Here is a 23,247-nt window from a genome sequence, read left to right on the forward strand (position 1 = left end):
TTATTGACAATTTTTATAATTTATAAGTGAAAATAAGCTGCAATTAATATATTCTCTGTAAGAAATAGAGTTTTTTTTTACCAAAATGGGTGTGGGGAAAAATTTTTAAAATTATTTATCAAAATAAGTTTTTTCTTTTATTTTTTAATCAAGGCCCAATTTTAATCCGTTTTTAATATATTATTTTCTTATATCTATAATATATATAAACGAAACCCCTAAAATCCTATGTGTCGTGATTTGGTCGCTCCCCCCTTTTATGGAAGCCACCAGATTAGGGCTGTCCAAACCGCTCGACTCTCGAACTCGCTCGCCGCTCGCTTGTAATTTTCTCGGAAAATCCTCGCTCGTTTTTTCGCTCGATTGTAAACGATCCGCTCTGCTCGGTTCGGTTTGTAAATGAGCCAAGCAACGAGCAAAGGTCTGCTTAATTCGGTTCGGCTCGAATATTGTTAATTTATTTTATATATAATTATATATGAACGAATATATAAATATATAGACAAAACACATAAAATATAAGTATATAATTTTTTAAACCTTTTAAGCTTTTCATATTCCGTCAATTATAGTTTTATTAGTTCGATTCAAGTTTTCATTATACTAAAAGTTTGTTTACATGTTCATTATATCTCACTTCAAATTTCTTTCTTCTAAAAATTTACAACATATTATACGTTTGTCTAAAAACTACTAATTTGTTTACAAAATATATTATTTACACTCTTCAAACTTGTTTATTATTGGAAATTTTAAATGAAAAAGAAATAAAAAAAATGCTCGAAATCGCTCGATGTTCGATCGAAAAATGCTCGGTTCAATTTTGGCTCATTTCGTTTTTCGCTCGGTTCGAATTTCAGCCGTTCGGTTCGGTTGTAAACGAGCCAAGCAACGAGCATGCCTTCGCTTGATTCGGCTCGGCTCTGTGAACAGCCCTACACTAGATTGTTTGATTTTTAAATGGAGGCTTCTCATTGATTTAACCCAAATTCATGGGTCTTACCAAAAACATATAGCCTTTTAAACGGGTTATAGCATCTCATTAAATTAAAAATTAATCTTACTAATTATTTGATATGAAAATCTTATAAAATAAGGATATACTAAAATTTAATATCCAATTTAAAAAGAAAAAGATATTATTTATAATTAATAAACAATTTTATAGTAAAAAAACATAAGCTGGTCATGGGTCACCAAATCCAGATAGCTTTTAAACGGGTTATAACATATCATTTATTTATGAAACCTTTCATCATCAAACTCTAAGTATATTATTAACTTTCTTACAATAAAGAAAATTAAAATCCAAAAAATAAATATTAAAAAACAAAAAATGTAAAACAACCATTCTCTCAAGCCATCAGATTGGTTTATTTGTAAATGAAAGTTTCTCACGCATTTGACCCGAGTTTACAGGTAAAGGTCTCACCAAACCTAGATAGCTCTTAAACGGGTTATAACATCTCATTATATTAAAAAACAATCTTATAAAATATTTGATATGAAAATCCTATAAAATAGGGATCTACTAAAAATTAATATCCTATTTTATAAAAAAAAAGATATTATTTATAATTAAAAACAATTTTATAATAAAGAAAATAAACAAGTAATGGGTATCACCAAACCCATATAGCTTTTAAACCGAATTATAACATATCATTTATTTGTGAAACCATTTTATCATCAAACCTTAAGTATATTAATTATTAACTTTCTTACAATAAATAAAAATTAAAATCCAAACATAAATATATAAATATTAAAAACGAATAATGTAAAATAACCCCCGTAATACGGGGGATAAAATCTAGTTAAGTTTGTATATGTGTCTCTATTATATCTATAGATGAAGCTATCTATATTTTAATGACTTTTAGCCAAATTATCAATGTCTACAGCTCCATTTCCGTCACCGTCAAGCTTCCGGCCGACCACCATCATCATCATCATGCATCACTTCCATCGTCGTCACTTGTGAGATGGTGATATTTCAGATCGCCGCAACGTCAGAGAGAGAGAGAGAGATGGTGTAGGTCGATTTACAGGTTTTAGATCTCGTTTTACCAGCGTTTTTGGCCTACGATTGGTTTTACGTTTTCCGGCAACCAAAAAAGGCCGGCGATGGTTGGAAATGGTGAAACCCGCCCCTCGAATAGAGGGTTTGGTGGTAGAGGTCGATCTTGTCTTCATCTTCGATTCTGTTCTTGCCATCAGAAATGGTGGTCGGCGAGGGGCTGTAGTCGGACATTTTGGCTGGAATGGTCGGAGACTCGAAGATGGTGGGAGAAAGAATGTACATGGGAAATTTTTTTATAATTAAAATCAAATAATAAATAAATAAATAAACCTATTTTGATAAATACTTTCAAAATCACCTATATTGGTAAATAGTTTTTTCCCACCACCTATTTTGGTAAAAAAATCTCTAAGAAATATTGATTTTAATATAGTTAAAAGAGCGATATCGTATTTATTAATAATCAAAAACAACGAAACGATTTATAATGAAGTGGCAGGTAACCATAACCGATTTAATATCGGTTTGGTAATCTCATTATTTATGTGCATATAACCATAACCAAACCATAATACTGGTTATTAGAATGTTCGAATTTTCTACCCCTCTTGCAAACTTGAGATTCTTTTTTCAAACTCAAATTGTATAGAATCAAAATTTTCAATTGAATAAGCTTGCTTTTCGTCTCTGAAGAGGTAGGTCCCAGCAGAGCCCAGTTTAACCCACAAGACTCACCTTGAACAGGGACGTCTGCGCGGTTGGACCCGCAAGACTCACCTTAAACAGGGACGTCTGCGCAGTTGGACCCGCAAGACTCACCTCGAAGAGAGACGTCTGCGCAGTTGAACTCGCAAGACTCACATTAAAGAGGTACGTCTGCGCAAAGACCAACTGGATCCGCAGGACCAACCATGCTCAGAGACGTGACGTCCTTACGCGCAGTACGCAAGCTGTTCCCGCAGGAAAAGCCTCCCAATGGTGACGTACTCCGCCTGTTCCCGCAGCTACGGATACTAGCCATCAGGGAAGGCTACCCGCACAGCAAGGCTACACGCACAAGGCACTAACTCTCAAATAATTCAGTAATGTCACCTGAAGAGGGAATGAGCAAGCCGGGAATACTCCCGCCCAAAGCCGGGAATTCTCTCGCCCAAATGAGCCAGTCCGTACGCTACTGGAGGACCTTTTGTACTATACCTGCCAAGGTATGCACAAAAGATCTGACCAAAGCTGCGACAGCTCACTGACAACAGTACGACGAGCAGCACGCTCTAGTACTTAATGTCACTATCAGCCGCTGCCTACTCACCAACCCTTGTCGTGGCACGTGCATAGCCTGCAGTTGGTGGAAAAGGAATAGTACACAGCCGGCCATGTCACTATCAGCCGCTGCCTACCCACCAACCACCAGCACGGCACGTGCGTAGCCCACAGTTGGTAGAAAAGGAATATAATACAGTCGGCTGTACCTTCTTGGACACCTACCTTCGGCTATAAATACTCCAATACCTTGGAACGGTATCATCATCTTCTCTCTATCTATTTCTCTTAATATACACTTATATTCAAGAGCAATCTAGTCTGATTCTCACGCCGGAGGGTGGTCACAAGGAGGTACCCCCCCCCCCTTCTCAGTGACGAGCTCACGGTGTCTGTTTTGCAGGTCATCAGAAGAATAACCATCTTGCCGGACCTAACCCTCGTGGGAAACATCTATTTAACCCCCAGATTATCCGTAGTCTGCCGGGGTCACTTAGTGTTTCTTCATTGGCGCCATCCGTGCATAAAAGCTAGAACTAATTTTTTTTCAGTTTTTTCAAAACTTCTGGAAAGATGGTTAAGTTTACTCCGTTGCCAAGGCCAACGAGTGACCAAGAAACTTCGGTAACCACGACCCCAGCTACTGGGGGGAACACCGGCGAGTACACGAATTTTACGAACACTACCCCGGTTACCCAAACCAGGGCAAGTGCAGTAAATTTTACGAACACTACCCCGGTTACCCAAGCCGGGGCAAGTGCAGTAAACAATCATCCCCTGGGATTCATTGATACCCAGGTGGAAAGACAACAGACGAGGCTCCCCCGCCAAACACTTGAACAAGTTAAAGCGTGGGCGGAAGCACGTCAGAAGGAATTCCAAGCTGAGTTGGACGAACGCTTACGTTCCATCCAACAGGCTGACGAATTTGGAAGCACTCGACAACAGCTCAACATGAGCACTGAGTGCGAGTACTCGGACGATGATCGGGAGGAATCCGACACCGACGCAAACCCTCGCCATAGGGCGAAAGGGAAGCGTAAGGAAACAGACTTCCAACCGAGAAGGAATTTCGAAGAAACCTTCAAACCAAGGAACGCGGGGGGAAACCCACGTGACTTCTCCAAAACCTTTAGACCAACTGCTGCAAATGCGGGAACGTCCAAGTTTGCAAGGGACATTGCGGAAGCAATCGCCCCGAGAAGTGCCAAACAGATGTCCAACATCGGCACTTATGATGGTATATCCGACCCAGACGATCATTTGAACAGATTCATAGCGGGGGCAACCGTCAGCAACTGGACGGAACCCACGTGGTGTTATATGTTCCAAATGACGCTGGTTGGAGCAGCCAGAGCGTGGTTTGACCGTCTACCGGTCCACCACATCTACGATTGGGCGGACTTCCAGCAGAAGTTCAGCCAACACTTCAGTCAACAAAGAGAGTATACCGAAGAGCAATGGACGATCCTCAACTGCATCCGAGAGGAAGATGAGTCTTTACTAGACTTCATCACGCGCTTCAATTCAAAGAAGCTAAGTCTGGGCACTATTAGCGAAGATCTAGTTCGCGCTGCTTTCATCCAGGGCGCGAAGGACCCAGAGCTCATCCGCACCTTAACGGGTAAAGACGGCATGCCATCCACATGGGATGCCATCATGACAGCAGCTAAACGCTTCGCGGAAACGGAAAAGCAACTGGGTAGAGATCTTCCCCAGAGCACAAACCTCTACACCCAGAAAACAAGAGAAAACAACGTCCTCACCGCCCGACTAAACAAAAAGAGGAAGCTAGGCATTTGGCAGTCAAGGGTAAACTTTGACACCTCATCCAGCTCTCGCCCTCGGTTAGGCGGAAAGGATAACATGCAGTCGTCGAATCGGAACTCCAGATGGACGCCACTCACCAAAAGCGTCACCGAGATATTCGCCACCGAGAGGCTCCCATGGCCAGAGGCTCCAATTATCCGACAGCGTCCAAACGCTGATCAAAGCAAATTATGTGACTTCCACAGGACAAGAGGCCACACCACCGAGGAATGCTTAGACTTGAAGGACATCGTCGAAGCATTTGTCAGAGATGGGAAACTCACGCACCTCGTGGCATAATGAAAGCTGAACAGGCTAATGCGTGTAGAACCCCAGTTGGGGAAAACACGAATGAAACTGCAGCTTCAATGTTGGAGACTACATACTGCGTAAACAACGAGATTCCGAACCAGGTGAATATCGGCTCGAAAGGCTCGATGACACCCCCATCCCAAGAACATGGGAGTTCAATTACACAGGTTGCATGTAGATCAATTCCAAACTTGTAAAGAAAAGGCCCAGAGCCACTTCTAATGGAAATGATTCTTCTTACCACATTGACGCTGATGGTCTTACATTTATACTTATGAACTTTCCAGACTGATATGCCGGTATTCACCGCATAAATAAGTGGGGAAGTAAGTCGTTGCGTGTGGACGGCGGCAAAACCCGCATAAACACAAAAAACGGCAAAAATTTGTAAGAGATGAGGACAACCTTCACGCAGGTCAGTTATAGGTAAAGTTTGGTCATCCCACTAAATGAAAGTGACGGTCCTGCCCGCACAATCATGATAGAGGAAACTGAACATTAATAACCTATTGACAACCGCGCGTCGAAAGGTTTAACTTATTCAAAACACTGATATGCCGGTATTCACCGCATAAATAAGTGGGGAAGTCGTTGCGTGTGGACGGCGGCAAAACCCGCATAAACACAAAAAACGGCAAACCTTCACGCAGGTCAGTTATAGGTGAAGACTGGTCATCCCACTAAATGAAAGTGACGGTCCTACCCGCACAATCATGATAGAGGAAACTGCACTAACCTATTGACAACCGCGCGTTGAATGGTTAACTTATTCAAAACACTTGGAAAATTGCTAAGTTAAACTAAAGTACGCACGAACGAATCATGTATTGTTTATGCGGCAAAACAAGTGCCAAATTAAGCTATAATATGCATGAGCAAGTCATATAACGTTTATAAAGCAAGTCATCCAGTGAAATTGGCGGTCCTACCCGCACAAACATTTATATTTCGTAAAAAATTCAAACATTACAAGAATGGCCGGGTATCTACCCGCCTACAAAAATATAAATCTATCCTAACGGTGGGAAGGGATCTCAAGGTTCAAACTTCAGGACCACTCCCTCCAAACCCACTTGTACCCGCACCATCAGTTGGCTGTGGCGGTTCAAGGAAAGTCTTGAGAATGGTTAGCCCATCATCAGCAACAGCAATTTCGTTCACCTTCTCCACCACCGGATGCGGGAAGGCAGCATACTGGTTCACTGCTTGGTCATAGGCAGCTTCAGTGTCTACGTCATAAAGAGGGAAGTTGGAAGGCGGGATGCCCTTCTCAACAAACCCCAGACCAAGCAAGAAACCAGCCTTTTCCCCATCCTCATGGGAAGCGTTGAGGGCTGCGCTCATGGCATCGTCATAAGATGTGTTCGTGAAGATCCGATGCACAACCTACAACAAGGAAAAATACAAAGTATCAAAACCTTTTCTAAGTACAAAGAAAAGCGTAAAGATATTATGAAGCTACGCACCTGCGACAACGCTTCTCGTAGAAGCCATTCCTTGGTGATCAGAGCCTCCTGGAGGGCAGCTTGAGCTTGGTTACGGGCGCGTTCGGCTTCATTTTTGTTAAGGTTGGCAAGCAACACTTCCTTAGCAGCAGCCTCTTCAACGCCCTTTAGCTTACGCTCAGTGTGGTCAAGCATACCCCTCTGATCCAAGATCTCTTGGAGCTTCTTGGCGTCTTCCATGGCCAAGGCATCATGAGCCTGCTGGAGCCTCTAGTTTGGCTTTAAGCTCCTCATTCTCAGCGCGCAGAGGCTCAGCAACAGCTTCAGCTTTGGTGGCCCTCTCGGTCGCGTTCCGCGCAGTTTTCTTAGCCAACCTAAGCTGTTCGTTAACAGCTTGAGTAGCCTTGGAACGAGCCTCGAGACGGGCCTGAACTTCAACCTCGAGGGCCTTGAAGGCCTTTTCCTTCTCCGCAGCAACGGCGGAAAGTCTCCTGTTCTCCTCCCGGATGGCCCGCGCCTGAGCCACTTCTTGGATACGCATCGCCTTTAACTTGTCGTTTTCACGACAAAGCAACTCGACGCGCGGCTGCATCCGGGCAAGGAGAATCCGAAGCTCATTTGTCAGCCTACCCTCCTGGTAACTAGACATGGCTTCCCCCAACGCGCCACTTGGGGCCGCGTGACGCGCCCACTAGACGCAGTCCACAGCCGTCCGAAGGGTTGTTCCCCGGCGGATGTTCCACCGTGGAACATACACCTCATTGGAATCCGACACTGTAAAAACAAAAAACAGTTAGGAAAAGATGATATAAAAAAAAAGAGGCCAAAATAACCGTACGCACCTGTAGGGTCGACAACAGGCCGATAGCCGCCGAACCCATCACCGAACCTAAGGGATATCCATCCAAGAGGTCAGGCAGATGGGAAGGAGGCAGAGATTGGCTAGAAGCCCCAAACATACCTGCTGAACCGGCCGGAGACGAGGTAGTCACCGGTGCCGGAGGCACGGTTGAAGCCGCCGCGGTAGAGACCATCGGAGGTGAACTCACGGGAGGTGAACTCACAACCGTGGCCGCCGCTGCGGAGGAGCCCGCAGAAAAAATCACCGCCGGCTCAGTAAAGGATGCAGTGAAGATGGCACTGACAGCCGGCGGAGATGACGTCACAATTGGAACAGTTGCCTCAACCGGGTGAGCAACTGAACCAACACTTGAAACAGGCGCGGCTGCCTGGGTCATCGCTTCGGGTACGTTGACCAAACCTACCGTCATGGGTCGAGAGACGCTCCTCCCCGCTCCACTCTGGAATGCGGTAGCATCCACGCCTGCATGAAGACGATATTAAAAACAATGGCGGAAAGAATTGCGGGTAAGATTAATTTACACACGAGTTTTCTTGAGCTTGAAGGTTCTGACAGGCGGGGACGAACCCGATGGAGCCGGCCTCTTCACGCCGGTCACCGTCGTCGTACTGGGCGGATCGGAGGTGACAGCTGTCTCAACCTCCGGGACAGTTGTCTCACCACCACCAGGGTTCCCCGCCACCTCCTCACTTTCGGTCTCCGAGTCAGACCGGTTCCCCTGATCGGCGGTGGAGGCAACCTTCGCCTTGCCTATCGCGCCAGCTGCCTTCTTCCTCACGAAGGACCGTCTGCGGATTCCTCATCAGAAGATGACCAAATTAGAGGAATTCCAGCAGAGGTTTGAGCATGGAGAGGACGGGGGTTAAAGAAACCCTTACCTGGCCGCGTGGCGCTCAAAATCTCGTGGCCCGGCGGGTAGACCTCCACGAACCTATCCGCCGTTTGCTCCAAGATGGGCAACTCGTTCTCGTCGAGAGCACGAGTACCCAGCCGAGCGGGACCACCGCTCTCACGCGGTTGCAGAAGCGACTGCAAATTGTTCCCCTCTGAAAATAAACAGAAAAGCAGTTAGAAGAAAAACCCTAAATCAGCAAAAAGATATGAAGCATACCGTAAGGGATAGAGTTCAAACCGTATTCGAGGACGATAGGAATCTGTGGCGCCTCTGCCCCAGCATCCTTCCATACCCGGCTCATCCCAAGCATCACCATCCCAGACTCCGCAAAGCGGTAAACCGGAGTCTGGATCTGGGAGATCTTGGCGAACCATTCCGCCTCTTGGTAATTGGAGGCGTGAAGGTTCGGGAGAGCTCTCCCGTTCTTGAACGTCATCGCTATGGGGACGACGCGAGCGGAGACATAGAAAAACTCCCGCTTCCAAGAACGAAGACTGCGCTCGTTAGCGCAGATCTTCAAACCCTTGATCCGATTGACCAAGGTATACCAGCCCTGGATGCACCTCCAGGAGTAGAAGGTCATCAGGCGGTCGACGCGGGGCTCAACGCCCAGAATATGGCACACCCATTCAAAATGGCGAACCTTTGCGATCGCCAGCGGGTGCACCTCCGTTAGGTGTACACCGTGTCTCTCCAAAACACGGTACACAAACTTCGTCAATGGGAACCTGAGATTCCCATAGATGAAGAATGCAGCATACACCCCTATCTTGCCCTTGGGGGCATCGTACACCGTCTGGTGAGGCTCAGGAAACTCAGGCTCGAAGGGCTCGAGCATGAACTTCCTGACGATGTACTGATAAACGTCGACGGAAAGAGCACACCGGCACTCCCTAGCAGTACTCTTATCGTCCTTGTCAGACGTCGGGTTCTCGATGTACACGTCGGACTCCTCGGCAATAGCCTCAGGATCACGAATGGAAGACATGTTTCGGAGGATGGAAAGAAGAACGATTTCAGGAGAATGCTCGACAAAAGTTAGAGTATTCGCCGGAAATCGCTTAGAAGATGAAGTGAAACTGTGAATTGAGATGCATCATCTCCTCCCTTTATATACTCATCGCAATGAATGCGATGAATTTAATGCGGGAGAGACGGAAAAGCGCAGGTGCAATGAAACTATGACACGTGGAAAAAGCAAGCTGGCAACAGCTGTTGACAGGACGCGCGCCGTAAACTTTGCGCCCACGCGCCCGAAAACTCGCGCCCACGCGCCTGAAAAAGCGTCTGGAATGACCATATACTGTCACGTCGCCATAACTTCGTGCACGTCCTGAAACTGTCAGAAGAAACCGTCAGACCACGCTGACGTCCCTTCAACGGTTAGACTGTTCTTATCCTTTCACCAACTCTTCGAATTTCAAAAAAAAAAATTCAAAAAGATTCAAAAGTAAGCGGGACTATACCCCCTTACCTTGGCAACCAAGTAACTATAAGACGAGTGCGGGTACAGTGTCAAGGCAAAACCCTTCACATACTTAGCACTCGCAGGGAATTGAAACCAAGAAGGATCTTCTGGGCCATGCTTGCGGAAACGGAAATAACATCCCCGCATAGCGGGAACGTTGAGAACTAGATTGTTTGAAGCTCCAAGATGGAATTGGTTGTTTAACATAATTGATCACTATGTTTAAAACTACCAAAACCTCATGGAGAATCTACACAAGTGGAACTCAACGCTCCTGACTTGCGAGGAGGTTACAGACCTACCCGCATCATACCCAAAGATCAAGCAGAAAAGTCGGGAATTTCTGCACGTGACATTAGGACTTCCGCGGGAAGAATCCCCATGGAAAACCTTAAAACTAAACCCTTTTCAAAACCCCTTGCTTAAGTCCAAAAGTTCACCTCACTTATTAACAATTCATGAGAAGAACATTGGACTGAGGGGACTTGAAGAGGTAGGTCCCAGCAGAGCCCAGTTGGACCCGCAAGACTCACCTTGAACAGGGACGTCTGCGCGGTTGGACCTGCAAGACTCACCTTAAACAAGGACGTCTGCGCAGTTGGACCCGCAAGACTCACCTCGAAGAGAGACGTCTGCGCAGTTGAACTCGCAAGACTCACCTTAAAGAGGGACGTCTGCGCAAAGACCAACTGGATCCGCAGGACCAACCATGCTCAGAGACGTGACGTCCTTACGCGCAGTACGCAAGCTGTTCCCGCAGGAAAAGCCTCCCAATGGTGACGTACTCCGCCTGTTCCTGCAGCTACGGATACTAGCCATCAGGGAAGGCTACCCGCACAGCAAGGCTACACGCACAAGGCACTAACTCTCAAATAATTCAGTAATGTCACCTGAAGAGGGAATGAGCAAGCCGGGAATACTCCCGCACAAAGCCGGGAATTCTCCCGCCCAAATGAGCCAGTCCGTACGCTACTGGAGGACCTTTTGTACTATACCTGCCAAGGTATGGACAAAAGATCTGACCAAAGCTGCGACAGCTCACTGACAACAGTACGACGAGCAGCACGCTCTAGTACTTAATGTCACTATCAGCCGCTGCCTACTCACCAACCCTTGTCGTGGCACATGCATAGCCTGCAGTTGGTGGAAAAGGAATAGTACACAGCCGGCCATGTCACTATCAGCCGCTGCCTACCCACCAACCACCAGCACGGCACGTGCGTAGCCCACAGTTGGTAGAAAAGGAATATAATACAGCCGGCTGTACCTTCTTGGACACCTACCTTCGGCTATAAATACTCCAACACCTTGGAACGGTATCATCATCTTCTCTCTAGCTATTTCTCTTAATATACACTTATATTCAAGAGCAATCTAGTCTGATTCTCACGCCGGAGGGTGGTCACAAGGAGGTACCCCCCCCCCCTTCTCAGTGACGAGCTCACGGTGTCTGTTTTGCAGGTCATCAGAAGAATAACCATCTTGCCGGACCTAACCCTCGTGGGAAACATCTATTTAACCCCAGATTATTCGTAGTCTGCCGGGGTCACTTAGTGTTTCTTCAGTCTCATTTTAATAAAACTTTAAAAATCCATAAATGAATTTTTGTTGACCACTTTAAAAATCCTCGAAAACAATTTATATCGCTATTACATCAGATCCCGTCCATTATAACGTGTAAAGTAACCAATCCTGCGTCACCCCTAACGCAAACAAAATTAGTTTTAAATAAATTTTCTCATATCATATAATAATGATTTTAAAACTTTAGTATTTTAAAAATTATTCTAGTATTTTTATTAAAAGAGTAAGTTACTATTTTCGCCCTTATGATTTGCTATATAACTTTTTCGTCACAAAAGAAAAGCTTTGACTTTTTAACCCCTGATGTTTGAACTTTGTAATAATTTAACTCCTAACACTAACTCTGTTAATTGTTTTCAGTTTAAGCTAGAGGTATTTAATAGTTTGCACAAAAGGAATTTATGTAAATTAATAATACCATTTAATAGTATGGAGGTCATGTGTGTCATTACTTAAAAATAATATAAAAATAATAATAATAACATAAATAGTTGTTTTAAAGTTGTCACAATACATTTATTTAGTTATAAAAAAACAATGTATATTAATATGTATGGTAGTTCTAAATACACTGGAGTTACAAGCACTCATACACAAAAACACAAAGAGATTAAAATGCAACATTTCCTCAACTAATAGTCACACAACACAACTGTTGAGTTTAATATTAATTGTCATACCATTCATCCTGCATAATTTTTTTTAATAATTAGTTTGCTAAAGCAAGTGTTATGTGGATAGTGAATCTGCCGTCTTTATATAATCTCGAGTAAAGGCCGTACCCTAGTCGACTGGTCGTATGGGCCGAAATTAGTATTTCTTGAAACATTGTCGGCGTGTGCGGTACGAGCCGTAGCTCCTTGAGGTCGTATGAGTCGTAATCAGATCGTTTTTCTTGTTCTTTGTTGCCATTATGATTCTTGATGTTTATTACGTCCATATCTTCTCATTTTCTATCAAATCGTGCAAATATAAGATAATCACAATTACTTATCCATTCAAACAAGACTTACAACATAAACAGTAACAAATATGGGGAATTGCATAATAAATACATGTGTTAATCAAAAATTCATAAGTTACTAATTTGTTTGGGTATGTATGCACAGGGCCGGCTTAACGCCTCAGAGGCTTAAAACTAACTAAAATATTGAGGCTTTTTTTTTCTTTTCTTTATGTATATAGCACTAGAGAGTATACAAGAATTATAGAATATGGATGATATGTACTAATAATGGATATGAAGCAATCCTCCTTAATTAGCTTGTGGCTCATCACTGAGTTACTAATTCTAAAAGAACTCTACTTTCAAAGTATCATAATACATAACTCTGATTTAAAATGGAGGCCTTCTAAAAATAGAGGCCTAAAGTAGTGGCGGATGCAGCTTATAAGGAGGGGTAGGCTACCCCTCAACTTTTCCGGTGAAGTGAAAATTTTTACGTTTTATGTATTACGTTACCCTTTAAAATTATATTACGCTACCCCTTAAAAGTTCTGAAAAGCCCAAAACTTTACCTTTTAAAGTTTTAAAAGCCCAAAATGATTAAAAGCCTAACATTTAATTAAAACTTAAAACCCAACTTAAATAATCGGGTGAAGGTAGACATGATACAGGTTACCATGCGCCGCTATAAAGCGCGTAACCAGGCACTTGTATGCGCTAAACAGGTAACCGGGTGTGGAGACGCGGGTAATGCTAAACTAGGCACGGTATGCGTGAAACGATAACAAGGTGGTTGTATGAGCAAAACGTGTTACCAGGCGCCAGTACACTCGAAATGCATTACCAGGCCCGCGAAATTGGTAACTGGGCGTCAGTACACGCAAAACAAATAATCTAACGCCGGTACGTGCAGCGCGTAACTAGGCTGGGGAAGTGCGAAACGCATTACCTGGACCCCATACACATGAAACGCAAAACCGGCTACCCATACGCGCAAAACGTGTAAAAAAATTTTGTTAATGTACGGTCAAAAAAAATTTATGCTATCCTTAAATTTATGTTCTAGATCCGCCACTAGCCAAAAGTCATTGTCTCATTTAGCTTACTCACGAAACGACTCTGATGTAATATATAGTAAATATAAAACAAGAACATTTTTGAGCACCAAACAAATTACGCCTTGTGTGGTTGCACATCGTCATACCCATAATCGGTCGGTCCTAAGGATCCATAATTGCATGTGGGAAATCGACCTACATTTCTGACCTCCTTTGTGATGCATATGGTCAATTTTAATTGCAAGACCTCTAACAACAAATTAGTTACCACCAAGCATAGAGATGATATAAATCACTTGTCATAAACCAATTCCTACTAGCAAACACGTAGTCAAATCTTATGCAAAGTATCATATTTGGAAATAGCGGTTGATAACTAAGAGACCACCCATCAAAATTTGTGCCATTGACAATGACAAAAAATTTTTACCAAAATATTATTTGAAACCTTAATCGCGTTGATAACTAAGAGACCGCCCATCAAAATTCTCAACCAATCCCCTAAAATTATGTGAGGATGGTTTGTAAATTATAGGGTGGGGTTGTGAGTGGTTGTGAGTGTAAATTATAGGGTGGAGAGAGAAAACTGTAATGAAAAAGGTATAAAAAATATTATTTAATTGAATAGGAGAAAGAAATATAGTATTTTTTAGTGTAATTATATGATATATATGGATATAGGGATAGAGAACTGGATGAGAATGCTCTTAGGGAATTACCTTTCCTCAACTTAAGTTTTTTATATGTTTAGACTATCCGTTGATAATCACAGATAAACTATCGACATATATTTATGTTTTGTGTTTTATTCTGTTCATTGGTGATATCAATTCTCTAGTTGGGCCAAGTTCCGAATCTAACCAAACCATTAAACAGGTATACCGTTAAAACTATACCATTGAAATTTCAAGCCAGACAAATCAATCTTGTTTCGAGTTGATTAATTTTAACAATCCAAGAAAACTCCTCGTAAAGTAGATACACAATATCATCAACCTTTATGTAATATAAAAAAAGTATAAACAGAATATAAAAATTTATCTAGCTCCACAATTAATGAGGCAAAGTTGATTTCCATGACAACTGGTTCAATGTTCGTAACTCAAGTCCCCCGTGAATAATAACTTTTTAATGTCGTTAATGATTTATTTTTGAGTTTATTTGCAATTTGCCAAAAGAGAGTTCTGCTCTTGTGGTGGCACAACGTCTGTCAAATGGCAGTCAGCGGTATGGTTTATCGGGGAAATGCCCAAGCCAAACTCTAAAGCCAGCGTGGACCCGGTTAAGACAACATAGTCTGGCCAGAGTGGGACATCGGGGCTCTCCAAATTTGAAGAGTGTGGTAACCTAAATATAAAAAGTCACCGTTCTAAAAAAAACTTATTACTACTTTTATAAGTGTAAGAGCATTCTCATCTCATCCCTATCTTCAAACCAAAAATTACACTAAAACTCACTTTATTTTCTCTCTCCATTTCAATTAAATAATATTTTTTATACCTTTTATCATTACCTTTTCTCTTTCCTTCACTCACAACCACTTTCAAAATATATTAAAAAATTATATGGGATGAACAGTAACTTTTCAAATATACAGAAAAATCATCACTCTTTATAAAGTATAAAAACTCTTCACCCACGACACCCTAAATAACTCTCTAAATTATAAAAACATCGCTCACATAATATGAGAGGTTGGATGAGAATGCTGTAAATAACATGTGACATTAACAACACCCTCATAACATGCTTTAACAATTAACATGAGGTATAATGATTGCTGCAAGTGATGTATAAATAGTTTCTTTAATTAGAACCACGACAAAATGTTTATTAATAAATATGCAGACCTTGCAAGTTACTAGATCAAACTATAAAAAATACCAATCGGTTTTGCAACTAGCAAAGAAGATAAGAAGAGAATTAGAGAGAATAAAAGTTTATATTATTAATCGGTGTATCAAATAATGAAATACTCACAGGTATTTATAAGGGAAGGAAAACTTAAGAAACAAGCTAATCTATATTTAGCGGTTGATAATCATAATAATGAACAGAATATATATATCTATATATATATATATATATATATATATATATATGGGTGAGATCTAGAGAGAACTAGAGAACTAATAAAAACTGTTTTTAACTTTTTTTTAAAAAATATTTTGTGATTTTTTTTTCTTTCCTCCTTCTAATAAGATGATATTGTTCATAAAAAAAAAAAACTGTCGATGTAGTGCATATGTGCACTAATGTGTATTGCATATATACAATAGTGTTTTATTGCATATAATACAACACAATTACAAAACAATTGCATTATACAATACACACAATTGCATTATACAATACACACTATTGAATATATTTGAATACAGACACAAATAATTGTACTCAAAACAAACTATCGCATATACGTAATACAATACTAATGCACATATGTACTATATTGTTTTTTGGTATTTTGTATATAATATAACACTATTGCACTAATACAATACAAAAAATTGCATATATGCTATTCAACATTATTGCACATATCAGAATACACACTAGTGCACTTATGCAATAAAAAAAAGTCGATGTATTGCATATGTGCACTACAACGAGTTTTTTGTTATTTATTTTTTAATTTTTTTATAATTTTCGAGTGAATGGTAACAAAATATAAGAATAATAGCAAAAACGAAAATTTAAAAATGTTTTTTTAATTAAATTAAAAATATTTCTTTATTAGTTCTCTAGTTCTCTCTTTAAGAATGAGTTCTCTCTTGATCCTCTCCATATATATATATATATATATATATATATATATATTCATAACACTCCCCTTTGATTATCAACTTTATGCACTTTATGTTGCGTCATTAAAAACCTTGTCAGGAAAACCCAGCGGGACAAAACCTTACGTAAGGGAAAAAGAGTGCAACGCGTGTTTTCTCCGCCTGATGATAATCAGTTAAGCTCCTTCAGTCGACGCATCCCAATCCCATGAACTAGTTTCTTAAATGTTGAGGTCGGAAGTGATTTGCTAAACAAATCTACCAATTTGTCACTGGAACGAACTTGTTGGATGACAAAATCTCCACTTTTTTGCAAGTCATGTGTGAAAAAAGAACTTTGGCAAAATATGTTTGGTTCTATCACCTTTGATATAGCCAACCTTAAGTCGAGCAATGCATGCCGCGTTATCTTCGTATAAATCCATCGGTCCCTCATCTTCGAAAGAAATACCACAAGATCCATGAATATGTTGTATTACACTTTTTAACAAAAACATTCTCGGCTAGCTTCATAGATTGCAATTATTTTTGCATGATTAGATGAAGTAGCTGTGATTGTCTGCTTTACTAAATGCCATGAAATTGTAGAACCTGCATATGTGAACAAATAACCAGTTTCAGATCGACCTGCATGAGGATCAGACAAATAACATCCATCTGCAAAACCAACCAAACTTGTTTTTGATTGGTTAGTGAAATACAAACCCATATCTTTTGTACCTTGGAGATATCGAAATATTTGTTTGACCCCATTCCAATGTCTCTTAGTCGGGCATGAATTATAACTTGCCAATAAGTTTAAAGAAAATGATATATCTGGCCGTGTATGGCTAGCAAGAAACATTAGTGCACCAATTGCACTTAGATATGGTACTTTTGGACCCATAATTTCTTCCCCATCTCCCGAAGGTCAGAATGGGTCTTTCTCAACATCCTGTACCCTTACAACCATCGGAGAATGCATGTGATTTCTCAATATAAAATCTTTTGAGTAATTTTTCTGTGTAAGTTTCTTGAGGATCCCATCTTTAAGATGTTCAATTTGTAACCCAAGACAAAACTTTGTCTTTCCAAGATCTTTCATTTCAAATTCTCGTTTCAAGTATTCAATCGCCTTTTGGAGCTTCCTTGGAGTTCCAATTATATTCAAGTCATTGACATATACAGCAATTATGACATATTCAGATTTTGATCTCTTTATAAAAATATAGGGACATACAGAATCATTTTTATAACCTTCTTTCAACAAATATTCACTAAGGCGATTATATCACATACACCCAGATTGTTTTAGCCCATATAAAGATCTGTTTAATTTAATTGATAGATGTTCTCGAGAACTAGATTTACATGATGTTGGCAATTTGAATCCTTCTGGAAGTTTCATGTAAATATCAGTATCAAGTGAGCCATAGAGGTAGGCTGTCACAACATCCATTAGACGCACATCAATCCTATCTTGTATTACCAGACTAATAAGATAACGAAACATCGTTGCATCAATCACTAGAGAATATGTCTCCTCATAGTTAATTCCAGGTATTTGAGAAAACCCTTGTGCTACCAATCGTGCCTTATATCGTGTAATCTCATTTTTCTCATTACGTTTTCACGCAAAGACCCATTTATATCCAACGGGCTTTACACCTTCCGATGTATGGACTACAGGTTTGAAAACTTCTCATTTTGCTAGAGAATTTAACTCTGTCTCAATCGCTTATTTTCATTTTTGCCAACCATTTATATTTTTACATTCATTGATAGATTTCGGTTCTTGATCGTCATTGTTTTCCATTACTTCTAGCGCTCCATTGAAAATGTCATCGGCGTTGACTATGTTTCGGTTCCATACCTTTCTAGACATAATATAATTTGTTGAGATATCTTAGTTTTTAGGTACTTGAGGTTCTTCTGGAACCATTACGTCTAGTGTCTCTTCAAGAGACTCCTTTTCGGGTATTGAAGTTACCTTGACAAGACCATCTACATTATTTGCTCCCTTTTTCTTTTGAGGATTTTTGTCTTTAGAAATGATTGGTCTACCACGCTTTAGGCGTGCGTTAGACTCATTACTGATACTTAGTTGTCCTTCCAAAACAACAATTTCAATTGGAGCTTTAACAGCTGGTATATGTGACTTAGTCACTCTCTTTGGTTCAATAAATGCGTCTGGTAATTGATTTGCTATTTCTTGTAAATGAATTATCCTTTGAACTTTTATTTCACATTGTTTAGTTCGAGGATCAAGATGAGATAATGATAATTCATTTCAAATTATATTATTTTCCAGCTGTTTTTCATCCCCCCCTAATGTTGGGAAGGTTGATTCATCAAAATGGTAATCACCAAATCGAGCCGTAAATAAATCTCCCGTTGATGGCTCTAAATACATAATGATATATGGTGATTCATGCCCAACATATATTCCTAGCCTCCTTTGAGATCGTGGAGAGATTGGAACATATACGGCACAACCATTATATGATTGGAACAAATACCCAACATAAATTTCCTCGTTTACTATCATTTTATTATTATCTCGCCTAACCTTTAAGGTGAGTAATCACTCCCCTATTTTAACTATTTTAAATATTTTGGGGACTTTATGTGTACCTACTTTGTATTCATTTATCACATTTAACATGCAAATCATGGCTTGTTGTGTTGATCAATTAAATGCTTACTTGTTATTGCTTACTTGCTTAACTGTTTAATTCTAGCATTCGGAGAGGTCCATCATTGATTCTGCTATAACTCACTGGTGTCATCTTAGTAGCCAAAGCCCGATTCGCAAGGCAATGGTCAACCGACACCATTATTTGTATTTTTTTTGCTTGGTAGTCAAAACCCAATTCGCAACGCAATGGTCAACCGACATCAATTATGTGCTTATTATTTAATAGTTGATACACATGATATTGATTTGCATATTTCTTATATAATATAATTATTATTAAAATATGGTGATTTTCTTACTCAACATGTGTTGTTGACAAACCTATTTTTACGCATATTGCAGGATGTTTATCTTGGATGGTTGAAGTTATTGAAGAACTTAGTTTATTTGGCTTTTAGGTTATTATAATAAACAAGAGTATTTGATTTATTCGGTTATTTGTAATTTTTTTTGACTATTGTGTACTCTATTTGAATTTAATAAAACAATCAGATATTGTCACTAAATTGTATGTTGGTGCCTTGTGAGCTGTTAACCAACAGTTCGCGCCCCGGAATTTTCGTCGTAGGTTAGGTTGTGACACTTTATACTTTTCAATTTTTCGTTAGCCGTGAGCTTCACTTTATACACCCATTTAAGACCAATAACTCCTTTACCTTTAGGTAACTTAGTCAATGACCTTGTTTTATGGTCCTTTAATGCGTGTATTTCAACTTTCATAGCATCTATCCAATCATGATAATTGTTGCATCTTCGAAAAAGGATGGTTTCATAGATGAAAAAGCAAACTGACAGGCTTGAAAATCCTGCATAGGGTAAGTATAATCATATACATCAGCAAGTGATCGTACCTTTGGAGGTCTCACTTTCAAGAGTATCACTTGAGCTTGCATCTACCCGGTTTGATGCAGGTGTCTTTACACTTTGATTGTTTGGACTAGAGTGATGGTGAGAGGGCTCTCCATCTGATTTATCACTTGGGGGATTATCATCAAAACTATATTCAATTCTTAAACGACCACTTGTTCCACCGATACTCATTAACAATTCATCACTTAGTTCATGTTTACCTTCACTCTTTGAGTTCCATTTAACCAACTTATCAAATGTGGCATCCCTACTTAACACCACACTTCTTGTTTTTAAATCATACAATCTATAAGCTTTTGAGTTAGGTGAATAGCCCATGAATATACACTTTTTTGTTTGGCAATCAAATTTCTTTCTATGTTGTTTGGGTTGTAACCCATATTCTACACACCCAAATACTTTCAAATGATGAACAAATTCTTTATAACCATACCACACCTCATGTGAAGTGTGCTTATGCTCGAGTAGGAGATAGGTTTCTGATGTAGACAACTATAGCAATTGCTTCACCCTAGAAGACCTTGCTTAAAATTTTCTTTTGCAACATGCTAGTCACCATATCAATGAGTGTTTGATTCTTTCTTTCTGATACTCCATTTTGTTGTGGAGTATAGGGAGCCGTGAAGTCCCTTCTTTTTCTTGCAACTTCACAGTATCTCATAAATTCATTAGAGATAAACTCTCCTCCATGATATGTTCTTAGGGCCTTTATCCTTAATCTAGTTTCTGTTTCACTTTATCCTTAAACTTTAAAAAACTGTAAACTTAGTAAAGACTTCTGACATGGATGAAATAAACCCAAGTCATTCTACTAAGATCATCTGTGAACAACATATAAAACTTGTTACCTCCCAAGGACTGAACTGGCATCGAGCCATATACATCAGCATGGATGACATCAAGGATCTGAGTTGTTCTAGAGGCATATCGGGGAAAGGATCCACATGCCTTTTTTTTTTCTTCTACACATCCTTTGCCTACATTCAAATGTTCCACGGTTTGCAGCCCATGCACCATACCCTTTTTACTTAAATCATGCAGACTTGTTTCATTTATATACCTATATCTGAGGTGCCATAAGATTGTTTCATCACTTATTGCAGATGAACCGACACTAGTAGTCCATGTAACATCAAGAGGAAAAGTATTATTACTTGAAATAGGGATAGTGCAGACCACTTTACCAACTTTCTTATTTATAATAGTGCATACACCTTCATTGAATAGCAATTTATGACCTGTTGTCATCAATTGTCCCACACTTAAGAGATTATAATCCAAATCTGGGGCATATTGAACATCAAATATCAACTAGCTTCGAGCTTTACAACACCTTTCCCTTCCACTTGAATTTTCTTTCCATTACCCATCTTAAATTTCACTTTCTTTGATAAATTAGTTTCTTTAAATAGGCGCCTTTGACCTGTCATGTGGTTTGAGCACCCACTATCTAAGAAACATATATCCTTGGTTGCTTTATTTGTGTCATTAGAAGCCATTAGAGCATCTTCGACCTCTTCCTTCGTACAGGCAATAGCTATATACAGCTTCCCTTTGTCATCATCATTACCGTCACCTTCGACCGCTGCACTCACTTGGGGTTCACTCAAGCAATCTCTGGCTAGATGACCCAATCCATTACAATTGTAACATTGAACAAAATTTCTTCCTTGTCCAATACCATTTCCACGTCCTCGTCCTCGTCCTCGTCCACGGCCCCTAACCGGTGCTCTTCCTCTTCCACGTACAAACATACCAGCATTCTCTTCTTCTCTTACATGCAACACATGTTCTTCAACAGGAAATTGGGCTCCGCAATTGACTCTGGCTTCATGGGCTTGTAATGATCCTATAAATTTATCATACGAAAGCCTACTTAAATCTTTGGACTCTTCAATTGCAACAACAACGTGATCCCATCTAACAGGTAAACTTCGAAGTACCTTTTCAGCAACAGTTTGATCCGTCACCTCCTGTCCATATGCTAGCTTCCGATTCACAATTTTCATCACATTGGACTAGAAATTGGCTACTGGTTCACCCTCATTCATCTGAATCATTTCAAACTCTCTTCTAAGCCCTTACAATTTCATCATTTGAACCTTTGAATCACACTGCGGGTATTCGTTTTGCAGAAGTGTCCAAGCTTGCTTGGATGTTGAAGTTCATACAACACGAGAACAAATTTCATCATGCACAATGGATTGAATCAAAGATAGAGCCTTTGCATCTTTCTTTCTATTCTCTCGTAATCCAACCCGATCTCCATCAGCATCATTATATCTAGTACCCACAAAATCCCAAAGATCTTGAGATATGAGGATGGTCTTCATTCTAATCTTCCAAAATTCGTAATCATCTCCTTTAAAAATTGGAAGGGGAGTAGAGGGTACACCACTAACTTGGGAGACCATTAAGAAAATTAGGGTTAGGATTAGGGTTAAAAGGGTAAAGAGATTTATCGTCTGAGGTATCAAGGAATGCAATCAAGATTATATCAGAACCTGAAAGTTGCTCTGATACCACTTTGTTGGATAAAGTGATACATGACAGAACGTTTATTGAAAGATCGGATGATTTCTTTATTAATAAAAAGGGCCTTATGTAGGCAACAGTACAATGTAAACAAAAGACTTACTCAAACCCTACCAAAGTGAACTAAAAACTAGATAAAAATAAAACAAACTTCTATATAAGACCCGGACATTTTATTGACTCCAATATACAACTATCACAACTCCAACGGTCTTGAATCTTAACGACCAGCTATTCTTGAATCATTCTCAGCATTCCCGAGTTTCAATATTAAAGGAAAGAAAAGAAAAGAAAATAAAGGAAAGAAAAAAAATAAGGGAAATGAATTGTAAAATGGGAGTGTTTACTTTCTTTCTAAATTGGAAAGAAATGGAAGGAAGGAAAATGAAAAGAAAAGAAAGGAAAAACTTTCCTTTACGTTCCCACTATTCGATCAAGGGGGCGGTGTTCCCTGGCCTGCTGGTTCTACTTGGGTGTTACTCGTGCTATCTGAGTAAACTAGGGCTGTCAATTCCTAACACGACCCGAAACCCGACACGAAAAAATATAGGTTTTGGGTTGGCTGACACGACTTGTTTTCTTAAACAGGTCAACCTGAACCCGACCCATGAAAAAGTGGGTTGACCTGTCAACCCGTTTAAGAATTTTAGAGAAGTTAGTATTTTGATTTTAGAGATAAAAAGTGTTAAATTTTAAAGTTAAATACTTTGATTTATA

The 23,247-nt window shown here is 40.1% G+C and overlaps 2 protein-coding genes across 2 annotated transcripts; both read right to left on the reverse strand.

The window, feature by feature from the left end:
- Positions 1-17,358: 17,358 nt before the first annotated feature.
- On the reverse strand, positions 17,359-20,313 carry LOC143632248 (uncharacterized). Its single transcript, XM_077100814.1, has 4 exons — positions 19,977-20,313; positions 19,716-19,931; positions 18,349-18,638; positions 17,359-17,643 (listed from the first exon to the last, which is right to left on the reverse strand). The coding sequence occupies exons 1-4, from the start codon at positions 20,311-20,313 to the stop codon at positions 17,359-17,361; spliced, it is 1,128 nt and encodes a 375-aa protein (XP_076956929.1).
- Positions 20,314-21,302: 989 nt separating this feature from the next.
- On the reverse strand, positions 21,303-22,004 carry LOC143632224 (uncharacterized). The gene has a single exon (XM_077100791.1). The coding sequence runs from the start codon at positions 22,002-22,004 to the stop codon at positions 21,303-21,305; it is 702 nt and encodes a 233-aa protein (XP_076956906.1).
- Between the last annotated feature and the right edge of the window lie 1,243 nt (positions 22,005-23,247).

Source organism: Bidens hawaiensis, unplaced genomic scaffold (genome assembly GCF_021521415.1).
Source record: "Bidens hawaiensis isolate Kalapana, Puna unplaced genomic scaffold, B.hawaiensis_p1.1 tig00006386_1, whole genome shotgun sequence".
NCBI classification, from domain to species: Eukaryota; Viridiplantae; Streptophyta; class Magnoliopsida; order Asterales; family Asteraceae; genus Bidens; species Bidens hawaiensis.